Raw genomic sequence first — 22,420 nt, 5'->3', positions numbered from 1 at the left:
TGTACATGTCTACACTGCCAACACTGATTCGGTGAATGACTAGCACCTTGTATGACAAATCCACGCACGTTAAACATTCACACTGGCACCTCTTTATTTTCCTGCATATTAAGCCCCGCAAAGCAAAAAAACTTTGTTGGCACGCATGCAAGATGCTGCTACGCTCATTAGCCGTAACGCCTCTGTTCCAAAAAAAGAGAAAATGTCATAAAACATGTTCTTCCATTACACAGCTTTGTAATCAAAGAAAAAACTCAATTAAAGAAGGCAACCCATTAAATTAGGGATGGAGGCTGTAATCCCAGTTATTATGAAGTAGGGGGCTTTGCTTTAACCCAGAAACCACAGAAGTCATTAGAAATGTGGCAACCTACAGATCTGCTAATTACAGACTAAAGAGACCTGTATTCAAATTAAATAACTGTACATTGCCACACTATCACTTAATTAAGTCCGGGCTAATTTCTCTTTTCTTTGTCAAACTCCACTCTGCGCTAGTAAATCCTCATTAATGTGGGCTCTACAGTTTCACACCGGATGGACGAAGCTTGCAGGACCAACTAGAAGTTCATATTAGACGTGAAATAGCCGGAGTAATTACTAAACTCAAATGTGCCAAACGCAACACAGCATGTAGGGTCTGTGGGGATTTCATTGAGGTGTCTGCTGTTGTGATCTGTCCACATAAATACACAAAATGTAATCCAGGTAAAAAGTGAAAGAGTACTTGCAAGTACACCTTGAGAACATAAAACTGAACATGCAAACTGAACTTTTATTTGATCTCACAAGCTCAGTATCACAGTATCACTTTGTTCTCCTGGAGAAATCCCATAAAAAGCTCAACAGATGGTCAGTGTCTAGTAGCAGGTCCGCTCTTACGCTGCTGTCCATCTTTTACCACGACAGGAATAGGAATCGACCTCACTACCTGCCCACTACAAGCATGTGTGGCGAAATCTGGGCAGCAGGGACAGCTTTTCCTTGAAGGAGATGCTTCTCCTCATTTCCCTTGTAAGTATAACTTTGTAGAGTAGATCCAAGGGAGGCCAGCGAGACAGGGTTAAATGAGGTTCACCTACTTTTGGCGCCGCCTCCCCCCAACTTTCCACAGTCATCTCCATCTCTGATCATGTTAATGAGTTCTCATGATTCACCCTAATCCTTCATCAGTTTGACAACCAGGCCTTGGTGCCATTTACAGTTTGTTTTTATTACTCTCAGGAAAACTGCGAGCAGGGAATAAATCAGTTCTGTTACGGCACAAAAGGGGGTTGTGCGTAGACCCCAGATGGCTTTCCATACATTAGGCAGCAAAGCGAGTGCCGTGCGGATCCACACGCTGACGTTCCTTTTCTGCTTTTTCCACACGATCCCTTCGCATCTCACAGAAAGTTTTGACAACTGCTACAAACACTCTGCAAAAGTGCTCTGATGCTGTGGGACAGCAAACACACACGTACGCACTGAGGTCTGCGAATTTGTGAGCTAATAAAAAAAATGATCAAGAGAAACATACTCTCGTAAAAGAGTTACGGGTTAACGAAGGAGAGAGTTACACACGTTTTCTTTTCTACCTCAAAACTGCAAACGTAGGGACCGGTCAGCAAGCTGGGCCCTGCACCACCATCACATTAACAACACACAGGCTGCTCGAGTGATAAAAGCTGCTTTAGCACTGTTTCAGATGTCAGTCTGTGCACACTGAAGGGGTCTGAGGGTGTGCTAACTGCCGAGCGCCTCCACAACGGCGGTATACATCGTTCACATTTATTCATTTAGCAGATGCTTTTCTCCAAAGCGACTTCCAACAAACTATGTAGTGCTATCAGCCCACATACCTTGTTCACCGCGGTGACTTACACTGCTAGATACACTACTTACTGGGTCACTCATCCATACATCAGTGGAACACACACTCTCTCTGTGTCACTCACACACTATGGGGGAACATGAACAGCATGTCTTGGGACTGCGGGAGGAAACCCACGCAGACACAGGGAGAACATACAAACTCCACACAGACCGAGCAACCCACGGCCTCTTGAACCACCCAGGTGCTATGAGACAGCAGCGCTACTCACTGTGCCATCATGTCATCCTGAATTTAAACTTTAACCTGTAAGGTTTCTGTGTTTGCCAGATGTGAATAATGTGCTTTAAAATCATACAACAGATGTAAGAAAAACAAACAGAACATCCACCGAACTTACATTTACAGAGTTTAAAATTCTTTTAAAATGTACAATTATTAAAAATATTAAACCTTAAAAATATTTTTTTTATCATTAAAAGTTATTTATAAGCTGCACTGTAGTGTTAAGAGTTTAAGGCAACAGCAACTTTACCTGTATTTAGTGTCCGTGATCATAACCTAACACTGTAAGTCACTTTGGAGGAAGGGGTCAACTGAAGAAAGATTTATATTTGTCTAGTGTAAATAGAAACTACAAATGAACCCAGTGTTCACCTGCTCCGAATGTCACAAAACTATAAGCTCCAGTCCCTGTAGTGAGTAGAAGCACCGAATGCTGAGCAGACTTCTGAGAAAAAGCAAAGCTCGACCTAGAACGGCACAATGCACATGGATGGGTCATTACAGTAGGTGTTCTTTTACATTCTGAAAAAGATTTAGGAAGAAAATACACTTAACAGAATCAGCCATTTTAATTACATGATAAGGGCAAGCATGTTAAATGTGCGTGTAACCGGTATCCAAAAACCAAACTCTAAAAAAAACTCAGAAGTGTAATTTTTTCGAGAATGCTTTAAGTGGCACGTCTTACTTGTTCCAGTGATGAACTTATTTCAGTTTTTCATTTAGTCAGAGTCACCACACTTGTGGTGTACAGTAAGAGTAAGTCAGCTTGAGTAAGTGTGATACCAGGAGCCGGAACCAAGCGTCAGACTCAAAATACAAAGTGTCAATTGTACAAAAAATCTAGAGAGAATTCAAAAGAAAGTCATCTGAAACAAGATACATAGACAATATTAGCGTTGTATTTTTTCAAAAGAGCCTTTCTTAAATCTGATTCTAATAACTGGGAACAACCAAAACAAAAACAAAAGGAAACAGCATAAATACACCAGTTCAACTAGGAAGAGGCAGTATGGTACCTCAAAATACCACATACTACAACCTCTGTACTCAATGACCGATTCTGAACTTGAGCCAGCTTTTTGAATACAGTACAAATCAGACTTGGCAGGAAACCCTGGCTTTAACAGCACAGTGAAGCATTCTTACTACTTGCAAATGGACCTGGTGCAATGGACCGTACCTCATTCACTTTTTAATTCTTTAATCTGGACATGGATCCAGCTCTCCTAATGTCAAACAGAGAATCATCTACAAAAGTATTCCTTGCACAGACTTATTAAAATCTCGAGGGAATCTCTCATTACGACGCACTGCCCACCTTAAGACAACAGAACTCAATCTAAAGTTATTTACTTAAAATACAAGCTGGGCTTTAATGACCCTTTTTCGTCTATGGATATATAGGTAATGTACAGTCATAGACAAAAAGAGCAAAATACACAGCAACACAGCCAAAAGCACGTGAAACACACACACACTGAAACCACTTGTGCCAAGCGAGGTCATGGCGAACCAGGCTGGACGGGGAGGGGACAAAGCCAGGACGGGATGCCAGTCCGTCGCAAGGCACCCCAAGCGGGACTCGAACCCCAGACCCACCAGAGAGCAGGACCCAGCCAAGCCCATTGTGCCACCATGTCCCCTACATGAAACACATATAGTATTCCATTAAACTCTTTACTTACAAAGTGGTCATTAATATCCTTTTACTGTGTGTGTAGTCTGAACAATGAGCGCAACCTGTGACAGTGATAAAAACTTGACCAAGGGTAAGAGGAGTGTTCACCCCTTTATAACAACTTCCTCCTGGCTCCATCGCTTTCCTGGTAAGAGGTCAGAGAGCAGAAAAAGTAGAGCATCTGATAGACAGAAACAGTTCGGCAAACTTCTCTGAAATCTGCATGACTCCGACCACATCGTTTTTCTTGTGTTGCACTTTAAAGCGATTACTCATTCCTTATATTAACATACAGAAGCACAGCACGCATGCACAATAAACGATTAATAAGAGATATACATCATGTTCCAGCATCCTGTGTTTCAATAAACAAATGTGTGTCCAGCTCAGCAGGGGCCAAGAAACGCGCTTAAAGGGCCTGCTTGGAGGTGCAGCGCCCTGGCCGAGAAAAAAAACAACACAACACAAACGACAGAAGATGGATATTCCAAAGGGTTCAACTGCGAGTGAAATGCCTGTCAAATCAAAGTGCATGTGTTGATTTTCTCTGATGTGAAAGCAGAACAAAAGTTACTACCTGAAGCAGTTAACACTTGAACGAGTTCAGCTATAACATGGGCGCTTCAGGTTATGAGCTCTCAATGGTCAACCTGTTTAGTAGCTGGCTACGCAGCACGGGTATCGAGCGCAAGCTAAACATGGAGGGCACCGGTCTCTGAGGACATCAACCTCCGCTGCAAAAACTGGCTATAAGTATTAAAAACGATTAAAAAAAAACAGAAATGACAGCAGGCCTCGTGCATTACATTTTCAGTTAAACACCGTTTTTGCTCCGGTGTTACCCTGCAACAGGCTGCGCGGCCGACACGCTGCAAACGGGCTAGGCCGCTAGGCCTTAAAACCCCTCAGAGGGTGTTTCGTATTTCAAACGGCGCGAGTCTCTGTGCTGCTCTTTACTCTTTGAGTTCGCAAAAGTTTAAGGTTTTGAGGTGGGTGTCAGCCACACTTTCCCTTGCTTTCATGTACCCACCCTAGTTCGCTCAAATGCTCATGGACTCCTTTGTTTGGAGAAAGGATTTAAGCAAGAAAATGTCTAACAGGAAATGCTGCACAGTTATTTTCGTAATCATATGGTGGTCTGAAACGTCTTTGCCTCCTGCACTGCACCCACCTCACAGCTGTAACAATAAATCATACCACGGCGCGTCGAACTGCTCTATAATGACGGATGTTTGAGAAAGAAGCGTTGAAACAGAATCGGCTCTGAGCATCAGACGTAGGACCACGTGATACCGGCAGCGGCGTTAGCGCGTCCAAAATTCGACTGACATGATTTACTGCACTTAGTGTACCCCTAAATCTTTTCTCCGAGAAGTGTTGCTGAAAGCTAGGCTGCAAACCAAGAGATATCAATAATGAATTAAAGTATTTCGGTGTCGTAGGTTCTCAAAAGAATCGACAGCTTAACCTTTTTTGCCACGCACACTAACAAACACAAAGAAAACTTGGGCACATTTTTTATTGGCCCATCGTTAAAAAGGAAGGAAAGTGACATACTGTGAAATGACTGCAGTTAGCCCATAATTAAAAGCTGATGCCAGTGCTTCCCCCACCGAAATGACTTTACAACAAACCGGTTGTGCTTTTATTAAAGCACGTTCCACTGGAGCAGTGCCACTTATAAAATTTAAGAAAGAAGCACGACAGAGGCTAACATATTCCATTTAAAAAAAGAAAAAAAACTTGAAAGAGGCTACTGAAAATGGACGAGCGCCACGTTTCATTCTCATCACATTCTTGTTATGAGTAGGAAATATCAGTAAGTTCATATTATAACCACAACCTCATTAAAGGTATGGGTTCCAAAAAGGCTGAAGGAGTCAATCACAAGTCAGAAAAAAAGTTTTATTATAAATAGCAAGCAGCCAAAGTTACACAGTGGTTTGTTTTGCAAAATATAAGAATGAAGATGAAAAATGGGGGGGAAAATGCAGTAATGAATTATTATTTTTAAGAATTTCATGTGTCTGTGTTCTGTACAGACTGTTTATATGATCTGAATCCACCCCACATGTGTAACCTGACCTGAGTGTGAGATTATCTAGATAATTCACACACACGTAAGGCTCTAGGTCTTTCCATTATTTATTATGACCTTAAAGAAACATGTATTTGAATGAGTGACACCTTTCTGACACAGACATTTCTTTCCAATCCAACCCATCACTCATTGCAAAACTGCAGCAGAAAAAAGGTTTCTCAATACCATAATTATGTCTGATTGTACCTAAAGTGTGTCAGCCCCTAATTACAGGAACTGGCAATCGTAATGGGTAATCGTAAATAAAGCGGAAAATAAATAGCAAAGACTTGAAGGGAAATGCCCTCCTAAAATGTTATGGCACAAGTTGTTGTCAGCTTGCGAAGCGTTCCCAGGTTATCACTCTTCCTTCTCTACAAGACAGTAAAACAATCTGCACCCCAAGATCCGTAGAACCAGATCACTCCCACTACCTCTGGCTGCTTCATTTTTCTACTCACAAGAGATCCAAATTCCAAAGTCCACCGGCTCTCAGTTTTGGCTCTGATTTGTGGAATAAGCATTCTTTGTCCCTCAGAACTACTGAATCCCTTCTCACATTCAAGAAGAGTCTCAAAACACATCTCTTTTTGACTCACTTCTCTTCTGATCGCCTAATAGCTCTGTAAATTGACAATGCAACATTTGTCATGATCACCTTTGTAATCCTATCTGGCTGCCCATTCTACGGGCAACTACTCGTGTATTGTGTACCAGCAAAAGCAGCCACAGCAGGTAAAGTAATTGCGTTTTGACAATTCCATATTTGCGTCTAAAGCTCTTTGTCTGTTGTGAACTGTACTTTTTATTTTGTTGTTTTCTGCTTTAGAGAAAAGCACCTGCTAAATGAATACATGTAAATGTACGAGCACGTATCCCATGGTAACAGACCAAAAAGTTTAAACGAAGCGCACATTCTTTGATATTTCTTTAATTTCTTTAATTCTTAGATTTGTGGAAAGCACAAGTGATCCACACACAAGGTATATAAACTCAGTATAACCTCCATGTTCCTGCATACAGTATTCTGAGCACCCCACCGGCGGCCAATCTCCACTTCTCTCTTGTCCAAAACTATCTCAGAAAGGCGGCTCATGAACCATGCTCGACAGCAGGTGTGAGCCCTCTAACAGACTCCGAGCCAAAATGGTAAGTACATCAAGCATTCACATAAATTAAAAACAGCAATCTATTACTACTAACAAGTGAAGGATTTGTTTGTGAAAACACTTCTGGTAATTCTCTTGTTTCAAACACACCCTTTCACAAAGGGGGGGCTCCCATTCACTTCATTGTCATCACGGTCACTACTGAAAAAACAACTGGTTTCCTTCAGTCCAGATTTGACCGTAAATACTGTGGTTGTGCCAACAATGCAGCAAATGGTGTGGCATTTCCTGTTTCAAAGTTGTTCATTATGAGTCTATTAACCATATGGCCTAGGGAACAAAAAAGCACTAGACAACTAAGGTCTACGCTTAAATATAAAGACACTTCGGTAAAGACCAAGAGACATGAAACCCAACATACCATGATCAGGGATCCAGAAGTTTTCTGCACCGCTCTGCCGATTTATAGAAATCCACGTGCTATTGAAGTACAACTCTGGAGTCTTCCTTGTTGCCTTCCGCCTCAGAAGCGGTTGACACACTCACTTCCTGTTTCATTACGCAGTACACTGTTACTGCCGACCAGTCTCTTGCGCTCATTCAACTTTTTTCAGAGGTTGATGCACGTGTTACGTATCACTGGAGAGAGACTAAAGACGAGAAAACTTCACACACAAATGTGCCCAAAATATAGTTCTGGTAGCTCTGCGAGAGGTTCTCTGCACGCAACCAAACCAAAAGTGAACATTTAGGATGGAACACCTATTCAAAACTGATGAGTCAAATGTAAACAACACAATCTGTTCCTTGAGTTGACACTTATTTACTTAGCTGACACATTTCTCTAAAGGGACTTGCAATGATTTACCAGTTCATACAACTAAGTAATTTTTACTGGAGCAACTCAGAGTAAGTATCTTACTCAAGGGTGCTACACCAGGAGGTGGGATTAAACCTGGGTCCTTGGCATCCAAGGAGAAGCTCTAACCACTACACTAGCTATTACTACCGGCTTACTTTACTATTAGTTTGTTTAGTTTCACACGCATTTAACTTTGTCAAAGGCAATTTACACTGTTAGACAAACAAGTTTACAATGATTTGCCCTTTTATACACCAACGTATTCTCACTACGTCAATTCAGGGAAAGCACCTTGATCAAGGGTACTACAGCAGGACTGGAATTCAAATTGGGACCTTTCACTTGTAAGATGACAGCTCTAAACTCTACACCAGGGTACTATCCCCTGGTTCAGGTCCCAAGAGAAAACCCATAATGATACCCTTGAGCGAGGTATCTAAATGCAATTGCTCAAGTAGAACTACATACCATATGAGCGCCACTACAGTCATGATTTGGATAAAAGTGTCCGATAGGAAAAAAGTGTTAGTATTACACAATTTCATTCTGCATTTGGGTCACTGTCTTCAGCTGTGCTGCCAACGGCACAACAGAGGGAATGACCCAGCTGTCCGTTTACTAACATAGTCAGCTTGACGAAAAAAGGTTCTGCATTTCCTATTGCGTCAAGAGCACAAAACAGAAGTCTAATAATGAGAACAGCCAAGCAAGAAAAATACAACCAATAATCCGGGGATAGCCTATTACTGTCGCATAGTCGCGGTGGTTGCAAAGAGCAGTTATTTACCATATATGGAGTGGCTCCAGAATGTTCTGCCCTCCACTTGTGTCCATAGGGTTGAAAGGGTTAGTCTATTGTTGTTACAGGTGTGCCTTACTGCCGCCAGTATTAAAATGGGCTTTTTATGGTATTTGTACCACAGAGGATTCTTTAAGTGCAGGTAGTGCACATTATCATTATTAACTCTGCAGTTATGGCCATATAACTGCATAAATACATGACATATTATATTTATACATCAAATATCTGGAACCTATCGTAATATTATATGATGCAAAGTTTTAAAAAAAGAAGTGTTTAATCAGTTTGCTCCAAAAAGAGGAGATAACCACTGTTACATCCTAAGTTGTAAACTGCTGCCTATTTCAGTGCGGTAATTATTCCGTGGTGTACCCACATCTAAACTGCATAACGAACGATCATATTTGCCGAAACATCGCAGTTAAAACCCATAGAGGTAACAGAGAGTTGCAGTTGAACGAGAAAACACAGGGTGGAAATGTCCCCAGATTAGGACTAAAAAAAGGAGCAGGAATGATGCAACTGTCCGCAACCACTGCACACCTGAACAAAAGTAACACACAAATGTCTGAAACAAAACACAAAGGAATCTCCACACCGAGGAGCTATTTACTGTGTATGTATGAAGGGCGATAGGAAATGATGGGTTGATGGGTTATGAATGGGAAGGTGATGAGCGACAGGAGAGAAAAATCGTGCTCGTCGGCACTTTGGACATACCTGACTCATTCTAAGCATTCTTGAAATGGCATCCACTCCATAGTACATCTGGTGGTCCTGTTGAAAATTAGAGTTTTTTTTTTTTTTTTTTTTTTTTTTTATCTTCACAATTACACAGAACTGTACACACTGATTGCAGCATTGTTGTCCTTTTTGGATTTACAGCACTGTACAATACAAGTAAATAATATAACATAGGGGAAATATAATAGGGGCGACAAATCATTCTTAAAGAAAGCAAGACATAGCAGGAAAAGCTTGCTGTAACAGAACCAAACCCTATAAATAACATTGCATTTACAGACCATGTTGCACAAGAAATATTTTTGAATGCATGCACATTATACTGCACAAAGACATTATTTGTACATCAGAAAATCATAACTTGTATGTATTTAGCTGCAAAGAAAACATCTCTGTTAAAAAAGGCAAGCAGCTCAGAGATTTTTCTTCTTTCACTGGCAGGACAACTGTCAGCGCTCCCTATGAAACTGGACTGCAGAGGAATGCGCCTTCCGACCATCTCTTTCCAACGAGACGCGGAAATGCTACCGTAAAGAAAGGGGTTTCGGCCTCCGCCATGCATCCATACGCATGTCCATGTGAACGATTGTCGGGCCCATTATTGCCAGCCCCTCGACTTGTTGGGGTTATCGATCGCTCCCAGCTGCAAAAGGCCCACTGCCCCACTGGCTGCAGGGCCCGATAACTGGTAGCTTTATGCTGCTGGAGTATGGCGTCCAACGTGTCCATGCTAATGGCACTCGAGGACACAAAAGATTCACTCCCGGAATGCCGGGGCATAAAGCAAGGCCTTCCCCGGGGCTCAGGGACCCAGTGGTGGGACAGATTCATTTACACACAAGCCGCACACAATTCATTCATTCAATGGCTTTCCTGCTAACAGTATATTCAACACTACAGGTTCTCCTAAGGCCGCCTGCTCTGGGGCAAGCTGATCTCCCTCAAGGAATGGGGAGTAAATGAACGCCAGGATGAATGAATAGAGATGAACGACTGAATGCCATGCGAGGAGCTATGCCGGCCTTTTCCGTCCTCCGTGTTAAAAATTTTTGTCTTTTTAATCTTCGCAATTACACAAGACTGTACACACTGATTGCAGCACTGTTGTCCTCTTTGGATTTACAGCACTGTACAATAAAAACAAATGATATAACATAACGGAAAATATAAATTGGGTGACAAATCATTTTCACAGAAAGCAAGACATAGCAAGAAAAGCTTGCTGTAACAGAACCAAACCCTATAAATAACACTGCATTTATAGTCCATGTCGCACAAAAAAAATTTCTGAAAGCATGCACATTATCCTGCACAAAGACATTGTTATTGTACATCAAAAAATCATAGCTGGTGTGTATTTAGCCTGGAAAGAAAACATCTCAGTAAAAAAATGCAAGCGGCTCAGAGAGATTTTTCTTCTTTCACTGGCAGGACAACTGTCAGCACTCCCTGTGAAACTGGACTGCAGAGGAATGCGCCTTCCAACCATCTCATTCCAAGGAGATGCGGAAATGCTGCCGTAAAGAAAGAACATAATAGCTCTGTAAGTATTCCAAATTTGGACAAATGACTGTTTTCAAGTACTAATGACGACTGAGATATTAAAACAAAGGGGTTTTTCCCCATGAAGCCTTATTCGAACACTCAGAAGGCTGGCATAGTACATTACAGACAGTCCCCGAATTACAAACGAGTTCCGTTCCTAAGTCAGTCTAAGTCGGATTTTTACGGAAGTTGGAACAGTTAGGTAAGGTTTGTGTCTAACGTCAGTTAGTCAAATGTTTGTCTTAGAATACAGTGTACCTTTCTATATATAAAATACATTAAGAAACATGTCCGGATACACTAAAGCATCCTTAATATAACCATGCAGAATCAATAATAATACAATGAAATGATAAAAATATAACTACAGTATTTATCATAGAATAGGGGGGGTGCGGTGGCGCAGTGGGTTGAGCCACAGTCCTGCTCTCCAGTGGGTCTGGGGTTCGAGTCCCGCTTGGGGTGCCTTGCGGTGGACTGGCATCCCGTCCTGGGTGTGTCCCCTCCCCCTCTGGCCTTACGCCCTGTGTTGCCGGGTAGGCTCCGGTTCCCCGCGACCCCATATGGGACGAGCGGTTCTGAAAGTGTGTGTGTATTTATCATAGAGGCATAGAAAGAGATAATAATAAATGTTACTACAGTATTTATAATAAAGAGATATATATAGAGAGAGAGTGTGATTGTGTGTGTGTGTGTGAGTGTAGGTATAAAAAAGATTAAAGAAACTTTAATGTTTGTTTTTCCAATTTTCATTGGCATTTCACCTTTTTCTGATCGCTTTATTATTTCCAGTTTAGTTTCACTTGTGATCATTTTCCTTTTCTTTGATGCATCACCATCACTTGCATCACATTTATGCTTTGATGCCATGGTTAGGAGGGGAAAAACAAAAAAAAAAAATAAAGCAAAATACATCAAAACACACAAGTCACTGTTAACAGCAATGTGGTCCGAGAGAAAAGGACGAAAGTCTTTGTCCTACCTCGGACTTGGGTGCCCATGAGCCGATGAACCGCTGTAGATGAGCAATGTTTTGATGTGCATTGCAAAGTAGTGCCTGTGTGTTATTACGAATTATTGTGTGTGTGTGTGTGTGTGTGTAAAACTCGATTTTGTAATATACTAGGCTTCATGGGATGTGGTTCATAACTACAGGTTGTATGTAACTCGGATGTTCGTAACTCGGGGACTACCTGAACTTACTGCATATTGGCAGGAAGACTGTCAGCACTCCCTGTAAAACTGGACTGCAGAGGAATGCGCCTTCCGACCATCTCTTTCCAACGAGATGCGGAAATGCTACCGTAAAGAAAGGGGTTTCGGCCTCCGCCATGCATCCATACGCATGTCCATGTGAACGATTGTCGGGCCCATTATTGCCAGCCCCTCGACTTGTTGGGGTTATCGATCGCTCCCAGCTGCAAAAGGCCCACTGCCCCACTGGCTGCAGGGCCCGATAACTGGTAGCTTTATGCTGCTGGAGTATGGCGTCCAACGTGTCCATGCTAATGGCACTCGAGGACACAAAAGATTCACTCCCGGAATGCCGGGGCATAAAGCAAGCCCTTCCCCGGGGCTCAGGGACCCAGTGGTGGGACAGATTCATTTACACACAAGCCGCACACAATTCATTCATTCAATGGCTTTCCTGCTAACAGTATATTCAACACTACAGGTTCTCCTAAGGCCGCCTGCTCTGGGGCAAGCTGATCTCCCTCAAGGAATGGGGAGTAAATGAACGCCAGGATGAATGAATAGAGATGAACGACTGAATGCCATGCGAGGAGCTGTGCCGGCCTTTTCCGTCCTCCATGTTGTGAGCCGTCTATAGGACGACGTAGCGCTCTTACGTCCGCCAGGGGGAGAAGGCACAGCTTTTCGAGGCCCGGAACTGATACAAAAACATGCTGGAGTGATCACATTAATCGCCGGCCTTCAGTGTCACGTTAAAGCAGAGAATGAGCCGTCCTCTTGACAAATCTTTTTTTCCGCTCCAAATGCAGAGCATATTGTGGCATTTGTTGAATAAAGATTCCCCACAGAGGAAGAGCTTTGATCCACAAGAACAGAGCTGAACTTTTTAAACAATTCACAATCTTCTTGTTGAATTAACAAAAGGCACTGTCACAAACCATCTCAGTTCTCAACACTTTGTTTTCAAGTGATCCCACTCTGCAAAGGACATCCAGCAGTCCAGTGCAGGGCTGCCTTGCTTCAGAGCCTGTCCCAGAGGTAGGGTAAAACACCACACACACACACACCGAGGGCAATTTTTTTTTTTTTCAGAACCGCTTGTCCCATACGGGGTCACGGGGAACCGGAGCCTACCCGGTAACACAGGGCGTAAGGCCAGAGGGGGAGGGGACACACCCAGGACGGGACGCCAGTCCATCGCAAGGCACCCCAAGCGGGACTCGAACCCCAGACCCACGGGAGAGCAGGACTGCGGTCCAACCCACTGCGCCACCGCACCCCTCCGAGGGCAATTTACGGTGTCCAATTCTTCGGACTGTGAGAAGAAGCTGGAGCACATGGAAGAAACTCACGCCAACATGGGGAGAACCTGCAAACTCCACACGGTGTGGTCTGTGAGGATGCGTGACACAGCGGTGCTACCCACTGCGCCAGCGTGCTCCTGAAAAGGACTCAGACATGGAAGAATACTGTAGTTATATTTAGCCTGTCTTTTTTTCTTTTTAAAGAAGGTTCATTAGCAGGTCCACCTATCCTATCCGATGACTTAAAAGCCAGAAGGAAACGTAGTGGTGCAACTTCACAGCGTATAAGAGGAAATACTGTGCTGCACTGGGGAAACCGGAACACTGTACACACTGTACCTGTATAACAGCATCCCACTGCGTAACGGCTGATCTCATTTGGCACAGAAAGGAGCAACGCTTTTCATACAACGCCCGATGTGGGCACAAAGGTGATTATTGATGTTAAAAATAATACAACCACACTTGTAACTGAATTCTGAGCATCTCCATCTGATGTGTCTTGGCAGTCTGGGACATTCCACAGAGGACTGTTTTGTTGCTTTCCAGGAAATCCCTGCTGCACAGAGTCCATCACAAAAAAGGCTGTGTTAAACCCTTTATTTGTACAATGTCGAAAGAGTCGCAATAAATGTTTATGTTTGCAAAACAAACAATTCACAGTATGAGAATGAAACAGAACATAATAGCTCTGTAAGTATTCCAAATTTGGACAAACGAGCATTTTCAAGTACTCACGATGCCTGCGATATTTAAACGAAGGGGTTTTTTTTTTCCCCATTAAGCCTTATTCAAACACTCGGAAGAACGGCAGAGTACATTACATTTTAATCTATCTGATGTGCGATGAAATGTAATAATGGATAAACCTGTATAGTGGAAAGAGAAACCGCTATCCCAGCCGCACGGCACATTCGAGTACAACATTTGCTCCTCTAGTCAATGCTAAAACACAAGTATTAACATTAGTCTGATTATGTCATTGTGTGATTTACCTAATGAGGACAGGAGAGAGGGTCATGTCCTTAACAGATGTGCTGAGCAGTCTTTGGAGTCATACTGCAAGTGCTACTGTGAGATAAGACAAATTTCTGCTGAAAACACTGTGCTTTGTAGACGAGCCCAAAAACTTCAGATGAGTTGCTCTATACACACAGGGCGGAAGGCCGGAGGGGGAGGGGACACACCCAGGACGGGACGCCAGTCCGTCGCAAGGCACCCCGAGCGGGACTCGAACCCCAGACTCACTGGAAAGCTCTATATTCAATTTATATTTCCTGCCTAAGGAAATGGTACAATACTGTATATGAAATAAAATAGCATGCAATGGCGAGATGCCTTGACGCATTTTGTCCTCTGACCTTACCCATAAAGTGCAAGGGTTCCCAACTATATGATGCTAGCACGGAGTGGAAAGTGTGTCCTTTAGCACAGTAACATATAGAGGGGCTTCAGGTTCTAAGTAATGATACCGTTAATGTGGACGGAGATTTGCTAATTTCCCTTGGTCTAGCTTTAAGTGTACTTATTAATTGGTGCCCAAAAAATATGAGTATTTGCCCAAAAAAACCAGAGATATTTTTAATCATTTTAGATGATTCCTCTAGTGAAAAATATGTTTAGCAATACCACCTGTATCTGCTTTGTGGGAAAGCGTATGCATGCTCTCTGTATGTTGTGTACAATCATATCTGGTGAACAGAAGTTTAAATCCAAACAGTAAACCAACAAAAAAGTGTCAATCCTTTAGGAATGCACTCCAGCGATGATATATTTTATTCTACTAATGAAAACCACATGACAGGAGTAGATTAAGGCATACTAAAAAAAAACAAAAGCTGCATTCCTATTTAACAAATATGCACGCTCAAATGTGCAATTTCAACATACAGCACTACAAGACCTCAATCACTTTGGTGCCTGTAAACGCTCGGCTCCAAAGGGGCCATCTGCTTTACGGCCTTGAAGTACAAACATGCATAGAAGCCGGCATTGGGAACATATTTCTCAACCCTGCAGTGGACTACGCGCGCCGCAGATTTTGCCGAAAACACAACGCCGATGAGCAACTCATCACCAAACTGTATTCATATCTTTGTCTTCATTTAAGCTGGAAGTACGGCTACCCCAATCGAGCACAGGCCGCGCACGTGAACAGAGACAAATACCAACTTGAACACACACTGTGCTCCTTATTGGTTTATCGCTCACTGTCCACTGGCGGAGCAGCTACCCTTACATGATACTCTTGATCCCGCTGTTGATGTGACCGGGCAGATGGCCCGTGCCCATGTCAGCAAGCCCAACTGGGGTCATAAATAACCGCCTGGGCTCGCCCCGGGCCATGAAGCTGTAGCTCAGAGGCGCCCGGCGACGGGCTGGCACAGGGGAGGACCGCAGTCTCCGTGGTTTGCCGTTCTGGAGGTCAGATGTCAGACCTACATCACGCAATGCCAGGTGCCTGTGACTGGACTGTTAGGCCACGGTAGTGTCATCTGTCAGCAGTCGTCCGTGTACCAAACCCAAATTTTCACCTGCAGGCCATTTAATCACACCATATTGCTCACTGCATCTCAGAAGGGGCCCCTTAGTGGAGTCCACGAACATCATGTGTAACCGACAAGGATGCCTCCCACCTATGAGAGAATTCTCTGCATCTGCTAGCATTACCACACAGTACCAGTCAAATGTGAGGGCACACTTGACGCAAACTAGTTTTTTTTGTCATGAGCCATTCGGTTAACAAGGCTGAGCAGGAAGTCAGCCGACGTCTGCGCAGCTCCTCGGCAGCAGTTCCAAGACGCGTAGGACACTTTGTGGGTGCCTTTGCTTTCGCTCTTCTGCTCGGTTCAGCACATTCAAGTATTAGCCAGGTGGTACTCTAACTTCTGACAGGTACTGCATTCTATACGCAGGTGCCTTTCCATGGTCTGCGAGGTTTTACAGCGCAGCAGGTTCAGTGAATCACGGAAAACACAGACAAAAATCACCGAAAATGGTTGAGCGCCTTAAAAACCCCACTAAATGGATATAAAGTACATTTTGCAAACAACAAAAGGAAAAGTACGGAGTCCATTTTTTTAAAAAATATCTGTTCCTTTGTATAATACTTCCTAAATGGTACTGAAGTGAACACGCTATTCGTGAATAATTGAATTTGCATACAAGTTGCTTATTGAAAAACAAGCATAAATGTCCTTGTAGGAGTATTGATCCTCTTCCTAAGAATGTAACGTAAACACACAGTTCCAGTATTTTGAACGAACACTAACATGCGGTCCAGTGTTTTCACATCAAGTAATGTGAAAGATTTTTTTTATAAACAGACGTATAACATCTGTCTTAACCCAGGAATCAAAAAGCACCTGTCCCTCAAAACTATTAAATTAGCCACTGCTCTCACTTGCTTTGAATATTTGGCCAACTGGACTTGGGTAATGATTCATGGGGTCGAACCACAGCAATATTTTACTCAACCTAACATTAACCTGACAACAGCCCTTGTGTGTATAAACCCTTTGTAATCAATAACTTGCCAGGTCGAAAACTCTGGAAAGGTAGGCAAGAAACATGCTTTGAAGTCAAGTCACCATTTTACCAGAGACGACGTTCATCGGTACACCTGCCCAGCAACCCGACCGATCATATATTTTGCTTTTTTTTAATAAGCAGCTCCAACTGCATTCAGACGTCAGATGACTTTATTCCTGAGGCCGAACACATGCGGAGAGGCCTTAACCAGATAGGGGCTCCGCACAGACCCCAGAGCGCCTCGTTCAGGCTCTGCTTCAGATAAGCCGAGATTTCAGCTGAAAATAAATCGGGGCACGGAACGCACCGGTGCAAAACAGACAGCGAACGGCTGAATGCGTCTCCCGAGCGGCAACATCTAATTAAAAAGATTTACGGCAAATTTAAAGTTCGACGAACGTGTCATTGTCATACGGAAGATGCAGCCATCTCTACTTTACTAGAGTACAGTAATGAAGATAAAGGAAACCCGAAGCGGTCATCTCTCCAAGAGAACCCAGCGTCGCACTCTGGGTCCCAACAAAAATCATGGCGCGCGAGCCCACGGGACAAGAGAGCTTATTGGAGCTCGTGCAGCCGTCACAGAATTTACAGTAACGCCAACAATATTTCTTTCCATACTACGACAAGTTAAAGGTCGTGCTCTTATGCTACCAATACATTACCCGATGTCGTCATTAAGGAGGATCTACAGCACGACAGCATGCATTAAAAGGGTAAAAGACTTTAAAAAGTATCCGTAAGCAAGCAAAAGGACTTACGGGCGGTTAGGCTCAAAGAGATCCGTACGCTAAGTATGTAGGCTGGTCAGACCTGCATTGCACTCATCCGTCTGTGAACAACTTCCCTTTGTCAAACAGCTCGGCGAAATCGTGTTCGCACCATCCGCCGCGCTGTCGACCGACAACGTGACACAACATAAGGAGTCCGTCTCCGTGTATGTAAAGGTCCAGCAAACAGGAAAAACTAGTATGTCAGAATGTTCATTCATCAGTTCCTTCATTTTCATTTATTGCTGCCAACACCTTATTGAGAGGGGCTTGCAGTGAAGTGGTGCCAGTCTCAAAAAGAAGTGAGAATGAAAGAGGGCACCCCCCCCGTTGGGATGCTAGTCCATCACAGGGCACTGACACACACACACACACACACACACACACACACACACACACACACACACACACACACACACACACACACACACACACACACACCAAGGGCATTTCTGAGTTATCACGTCCCCTGTACAGCCTGGGTTTGGACTGTGGGAAGAAAGCAACCAGAACACAAGGGACCAATGAAACACAGCCACGCACAATCGACTTCAATCGCATTAACAACACGTTACAGTTATAGCTAAACTGAAACGTTTTGAACTGAAATGACGGTAAGTGAACAAAGGCTTTTGAAGAAAAGTGTCTATCTTGAACTTATGGTGCCCGATTTTAGCCCCAGCAATGTTTTACTAATGATGAATAGCAAAACTGCTCAAATGGCACCCGGGTCTCCATAATGAAACCATTGTTGTTTTCCTCAATCAAACACAGCTATATTTCAAATGAGTAACTTAATGGTTTCAGCTTGGAAAAGCACTGTAGAGATTGAAGAAAAAAAAAAAAAGACTCCCTGTTTCAATCAGTGTTAGATACCATCTTCAAGAGAAATAAAACAGACATGCTGCTATGACAATGGCCACATCCTGTCTCACGGAATTGGGAAGTTATAAACAAAACATCTAAATCGAACCGCGTCGAGGCTGCGTTCTCGAGCTGATGCCAAGGCTTTCCCTGCAGGTGGCACACGCGTCGGATACCGTGCGAAGAGCTCTGTGTTAGCAGGGACCTATTCTCTCAAGGGCACTGGAATTCAATGTGAGCACTTCCATCTGGCCATCAGGATGTGCTCCTGTGTCCCGGGGCGGTGCTCTAAAACAGCCTTGCTGTGAGGGAACACGATCAGCTGCGCAGCCGCTGTGACCTCACATGGAGCCGTGTGTCGACGGCAATGAAGCTGCCCTCGAAGAGCCCCTTCAGCCCATCACTTAAAGAGAGACAAACTAAGAAAACACCGAAATCGTACTAAATGATTTCTAAGGTTTCTGGTTAAACTGCAGCATGTGTTATTTAAAAAGGCACCTTTTCAAATTCTTTCAATATTGCCAGACATACAGTATGTCTGACATGTAAACAAACATACTAAATCCAGCACGGGGGAATGCTGAACACAAAATTAAGTGGTTTCTACAACTGATAATTATTAAAGAAAGATGTTAAGCTTGGGAGCTTGCTTGGAGAAATTATGAAAGAAGTTGCTGTCCTAGGAGGGTGCAGTGGGTTGGACCAGGTCCTGCTCTCCAGTGGGTCTAGGGTTTGAGTCCCGCTTGGGGTGCCTTGCGATGGACTGGCGTCCCGTCCTGGGTGTGTCCCCTCCCCCTCCGGCCTTATGCCCTGTGTTGCCGGGTAGGCTCCGGCTCCCCGCGACCCCGTATGGGACAAGCGTGTCTGTGTGTTGCTGTTCTAATAAAATTATCATCATCATTTTCCGTAAAGCTCCAGGAGCAAAACTCAAGTATGCAACCCGACATGTGAAAAGTGAGAGAGCAACAGGTGGTCTGGTTAAAGAGTCAGCTGGAAACAGACAGTGACCAGCAGAAAAAGCTTCGACACCTTTCTTCCGTCGAATTTCTTCATCATGCTGCAGTGACACCAAAATGGTTCAGTCAGTGATGATATAAGAAACACTGATCCATCCACTAAGCACGTACACCGGTGGCAGCTGGTAGCGTAGTGGTGAGAGCTGCTGCTTTTGGACCCGCAGGCTGCAAGTTCAAACTCTGCCTCCTGTACCCTTGATCAAGGTACTTTCCCTGAAACAGCTCCATTAAAATTACCCGGGTGAACAATTGTAATTCGCGTTGGAGAAAAGCATCCCCTAAAGGAATAAATGTAAATTTACACTGACCAAAGTTCTCATATTGTCTTTTATGAACAGTACATAATAATTTCCATCCATCTGACCATCCATTACAAATAACGGCATGTTCAGAGCAGGGTCATGGCAGTCTGCAGCCTATCCTGGGTGACACGGTGTGTTCCAGGGTACATACCGGAGAGGACACCGGTCCATTGCAGAACAATGCAACACATACGCACGCACGTACACATATTATGGGCAATTAAGAATTTGTTTAAAACACGTCTTTGGACTGCAGGACGAAACCAGTAGGAGGAACCCACTGTGCCACCCATACGTAAAGACTCAAAAGAACTAGCTTTACTGTAACACGCCAGGAATGCGGTGATCCCGGCACTGGCTTGGCAAGATGTAATTTTGCCAGCTTGCAGCTCTTGAGTGAGGAATGCACAGTTCTTGCAGCAGAAAAACAACAAGCTGCCATCAGCTGACTGGCGCTTCAGGATCCTCACACTGGGGACACTGATTTGTTCCCTTTTGTCTCGTGTCATCAGACCTGCAAGCTGGCAACATGGCTCCATGGTGGACAGCCGCCCCTCCGCAGTCAGCAGACCAGCCCATCTGGGGGGAGTTCTACTAGATGCTTAATTGCTGATGCGAAAAGAAAGCAGGACTTGCGCAGGGCGGTTTTGATGACAACACCGGCTTGGAAAGACACTCATCTGTAAAAGGAGCTAGGCTGGGGGTTGGGGGGGGGGGTGCTACTAGGACCTGTGCAAGCCATTCCTTCAGCAGAATTCCAAATTGCTCATTTATGGCACGCTTAGGTTACCTCTGAGTGCCAGCTGCTAGCTTGACTCCCAATCTAAGCGTGATTATTTTGAATGCCCTTCACGAAGGCACACGGCAAGGACGTGTTAATTGCGGGAGCGCAGTGGTGGATTACCACGCTACAGGGGTGGGGGACGAGCGCGGCGCATTAGATCACGCTTTTACTTAAAGGAGCTATTTATAGTGACATCAAGTAACTGTGTATGTTACTACAAAGTCACTGCTTACACTGCTCATAACAACATTGTACACACAAAAAGCTTTTCAAATACAGCTGAAACCAAAGCCAAGTCAACAGCAAAGACTAAAAATTATAGTTTCAGCTTTGATTTGACCACTAGTTGAACAAACTAAGGAAAACACTATTTAAATTACATACGTAGCAGACACTTTTCTCCAAAGCGACTTCCAATGAACTCTATGTGACATTATCAGCCCACACACCTTATTCACCACAGTGACTTACACTGCTAGATACACTACTTACAAGGGGTCACTCATCTATACGTCAGTGGAACACTCACTCTGACACTCACACGCTGTGGGGAACCTGAACAGCATGTCTTTGGACTGTGGGTGGAAACCAGAGCACCTGGAAGAAACCCACACAAACAAGGGTAGAAGCTGCAAACTCCACACAGACTGAGTGGGATTGAACCCACATCCTCTTACATCACCAAGGCGCTGTGAGACAGCAACGCTACTCGCTGTGCCACCATGTGTCTCAAATAGGAGATTTCATATCTACTTGTTGAATTGCTAAATAAAAGTGGTTTTGTTCACCTTAATTGCCCTCACATTTCTGAATTTCCAACAGAAGAGCTGAAACGAGACACGTGTTACAAATGTCTCTTGATTAGGTTTTATTCATTTAGCTGAAGCCATTGTCCACAGCTACTTAAAGTGTAAGGTTTGAACGCTAAGCTACTTCCTATGACTTATCATTGGAATCACAGGTTGCATTTACTGCACCAGCTCAGGGAATGTACCCTGCTTAATGGTACTACAGTGGGAGCAGGGGGTTCAAAACTAGCTCCTTTGATTTGAAGGCACCAACCCTAACTGCTACACGACCTCCTGGCCCATGTCAATCCCGATGTAAGTTCATGACAAGGTGCACAGCTTTGCTCTGGAGCAGCATGATGTGAAACACCACAATGGAGTGCCTCCGTACCAGAGTAAAATGTCCTAACGCAAAGTGTCTTCCCGTTACTGGAAATTTCAGGGTGGGAGAACATGGTGCTTTTATATTAATCAGAGAGCCAGTAAGGGAAGAACAAAGTGTCTCTCTGTACAGACATGAGGAAAGAAAAGAGGAAAACAAATATTGCTGCACACGGACAACGGGCGCCCTTCTTAAACCACCCTGAGCTAACCTGTAAACACAAGGGCCAGTTGAGAAGGTAGAGGACAAGTTAAGGATACGGACTTGTATGCTGGTTTAAGCCCCAGTCCTGTTGTAGTGTCCTGGATCCTAACTCTTACCCTGAACTGATGCAATAAGAATATTTAGTTTCAGCTAAGGAACAAATACATAATAATAACAACATAGTCCACTTCTCACATCCTTCAGAGACTCTACTGTGGTCAGGCAAACACAGCCACTGTATGTTCTTTATGTTTATGACTTTAATCCTTAGGGGACAGTTGTATCCAAAGTGCCTAAGAATTTTTTACCCTATGATGCACTTTGGATCATACCGAACCTCTTGAGGTGGAACACCTTGCT

At 43.8% G+C, this 22,420-nt stretch overlaps 1 protein-coding gene across 6 annotated transcripts in view; it reads right to left on the bottom strand.

Annotated features, from left to right (window-relative positions):
• dnmt3ab (DNA (cytosine-5-)-methyltransferase 3 alpha b) overlaps positions 1-22,420 on the bottom strand; it is a 144,331-nt gene that overhangs the window by 83,274 nt on the left and 38,637 nt on the right. For 5 of the 6 annotated variants that reach the window (XM_029250489.1, XM_029250493.1, XM_029250492.1 and 2 more), the window contains one exon: positions 9,353-9,409. The exons of the other annotated variant lie outside the window; for it this stretch is intronic. In XM_029250489.1, the coding sequence (XP_029106322.1) occupies positions 9,353-9,409 (57 nt within the window). The remainder of the gene's footprint in view (positions 1-9,352; positions 9,410-22,420) is intronic. 6 annotated transcript variants of the gene reach the window in all.

Source organism: Scleropages formosus, chromosome 1 (genome assembly GCF_900964775.1).
Source record: "Scleropages formosus chromosome 1, fSclFor1.1, whole genome shotgun sequence".
Lineage (NCBI taxonomy): Eukaryota > Metazoa > Chordata > Actinopteri > Osteoglossiformes > Osteoglossidae > Scleropages > Scleropages formosus.
This window is presented reverse-complemented; position numbering and strand designations above follow the sequence as displayed.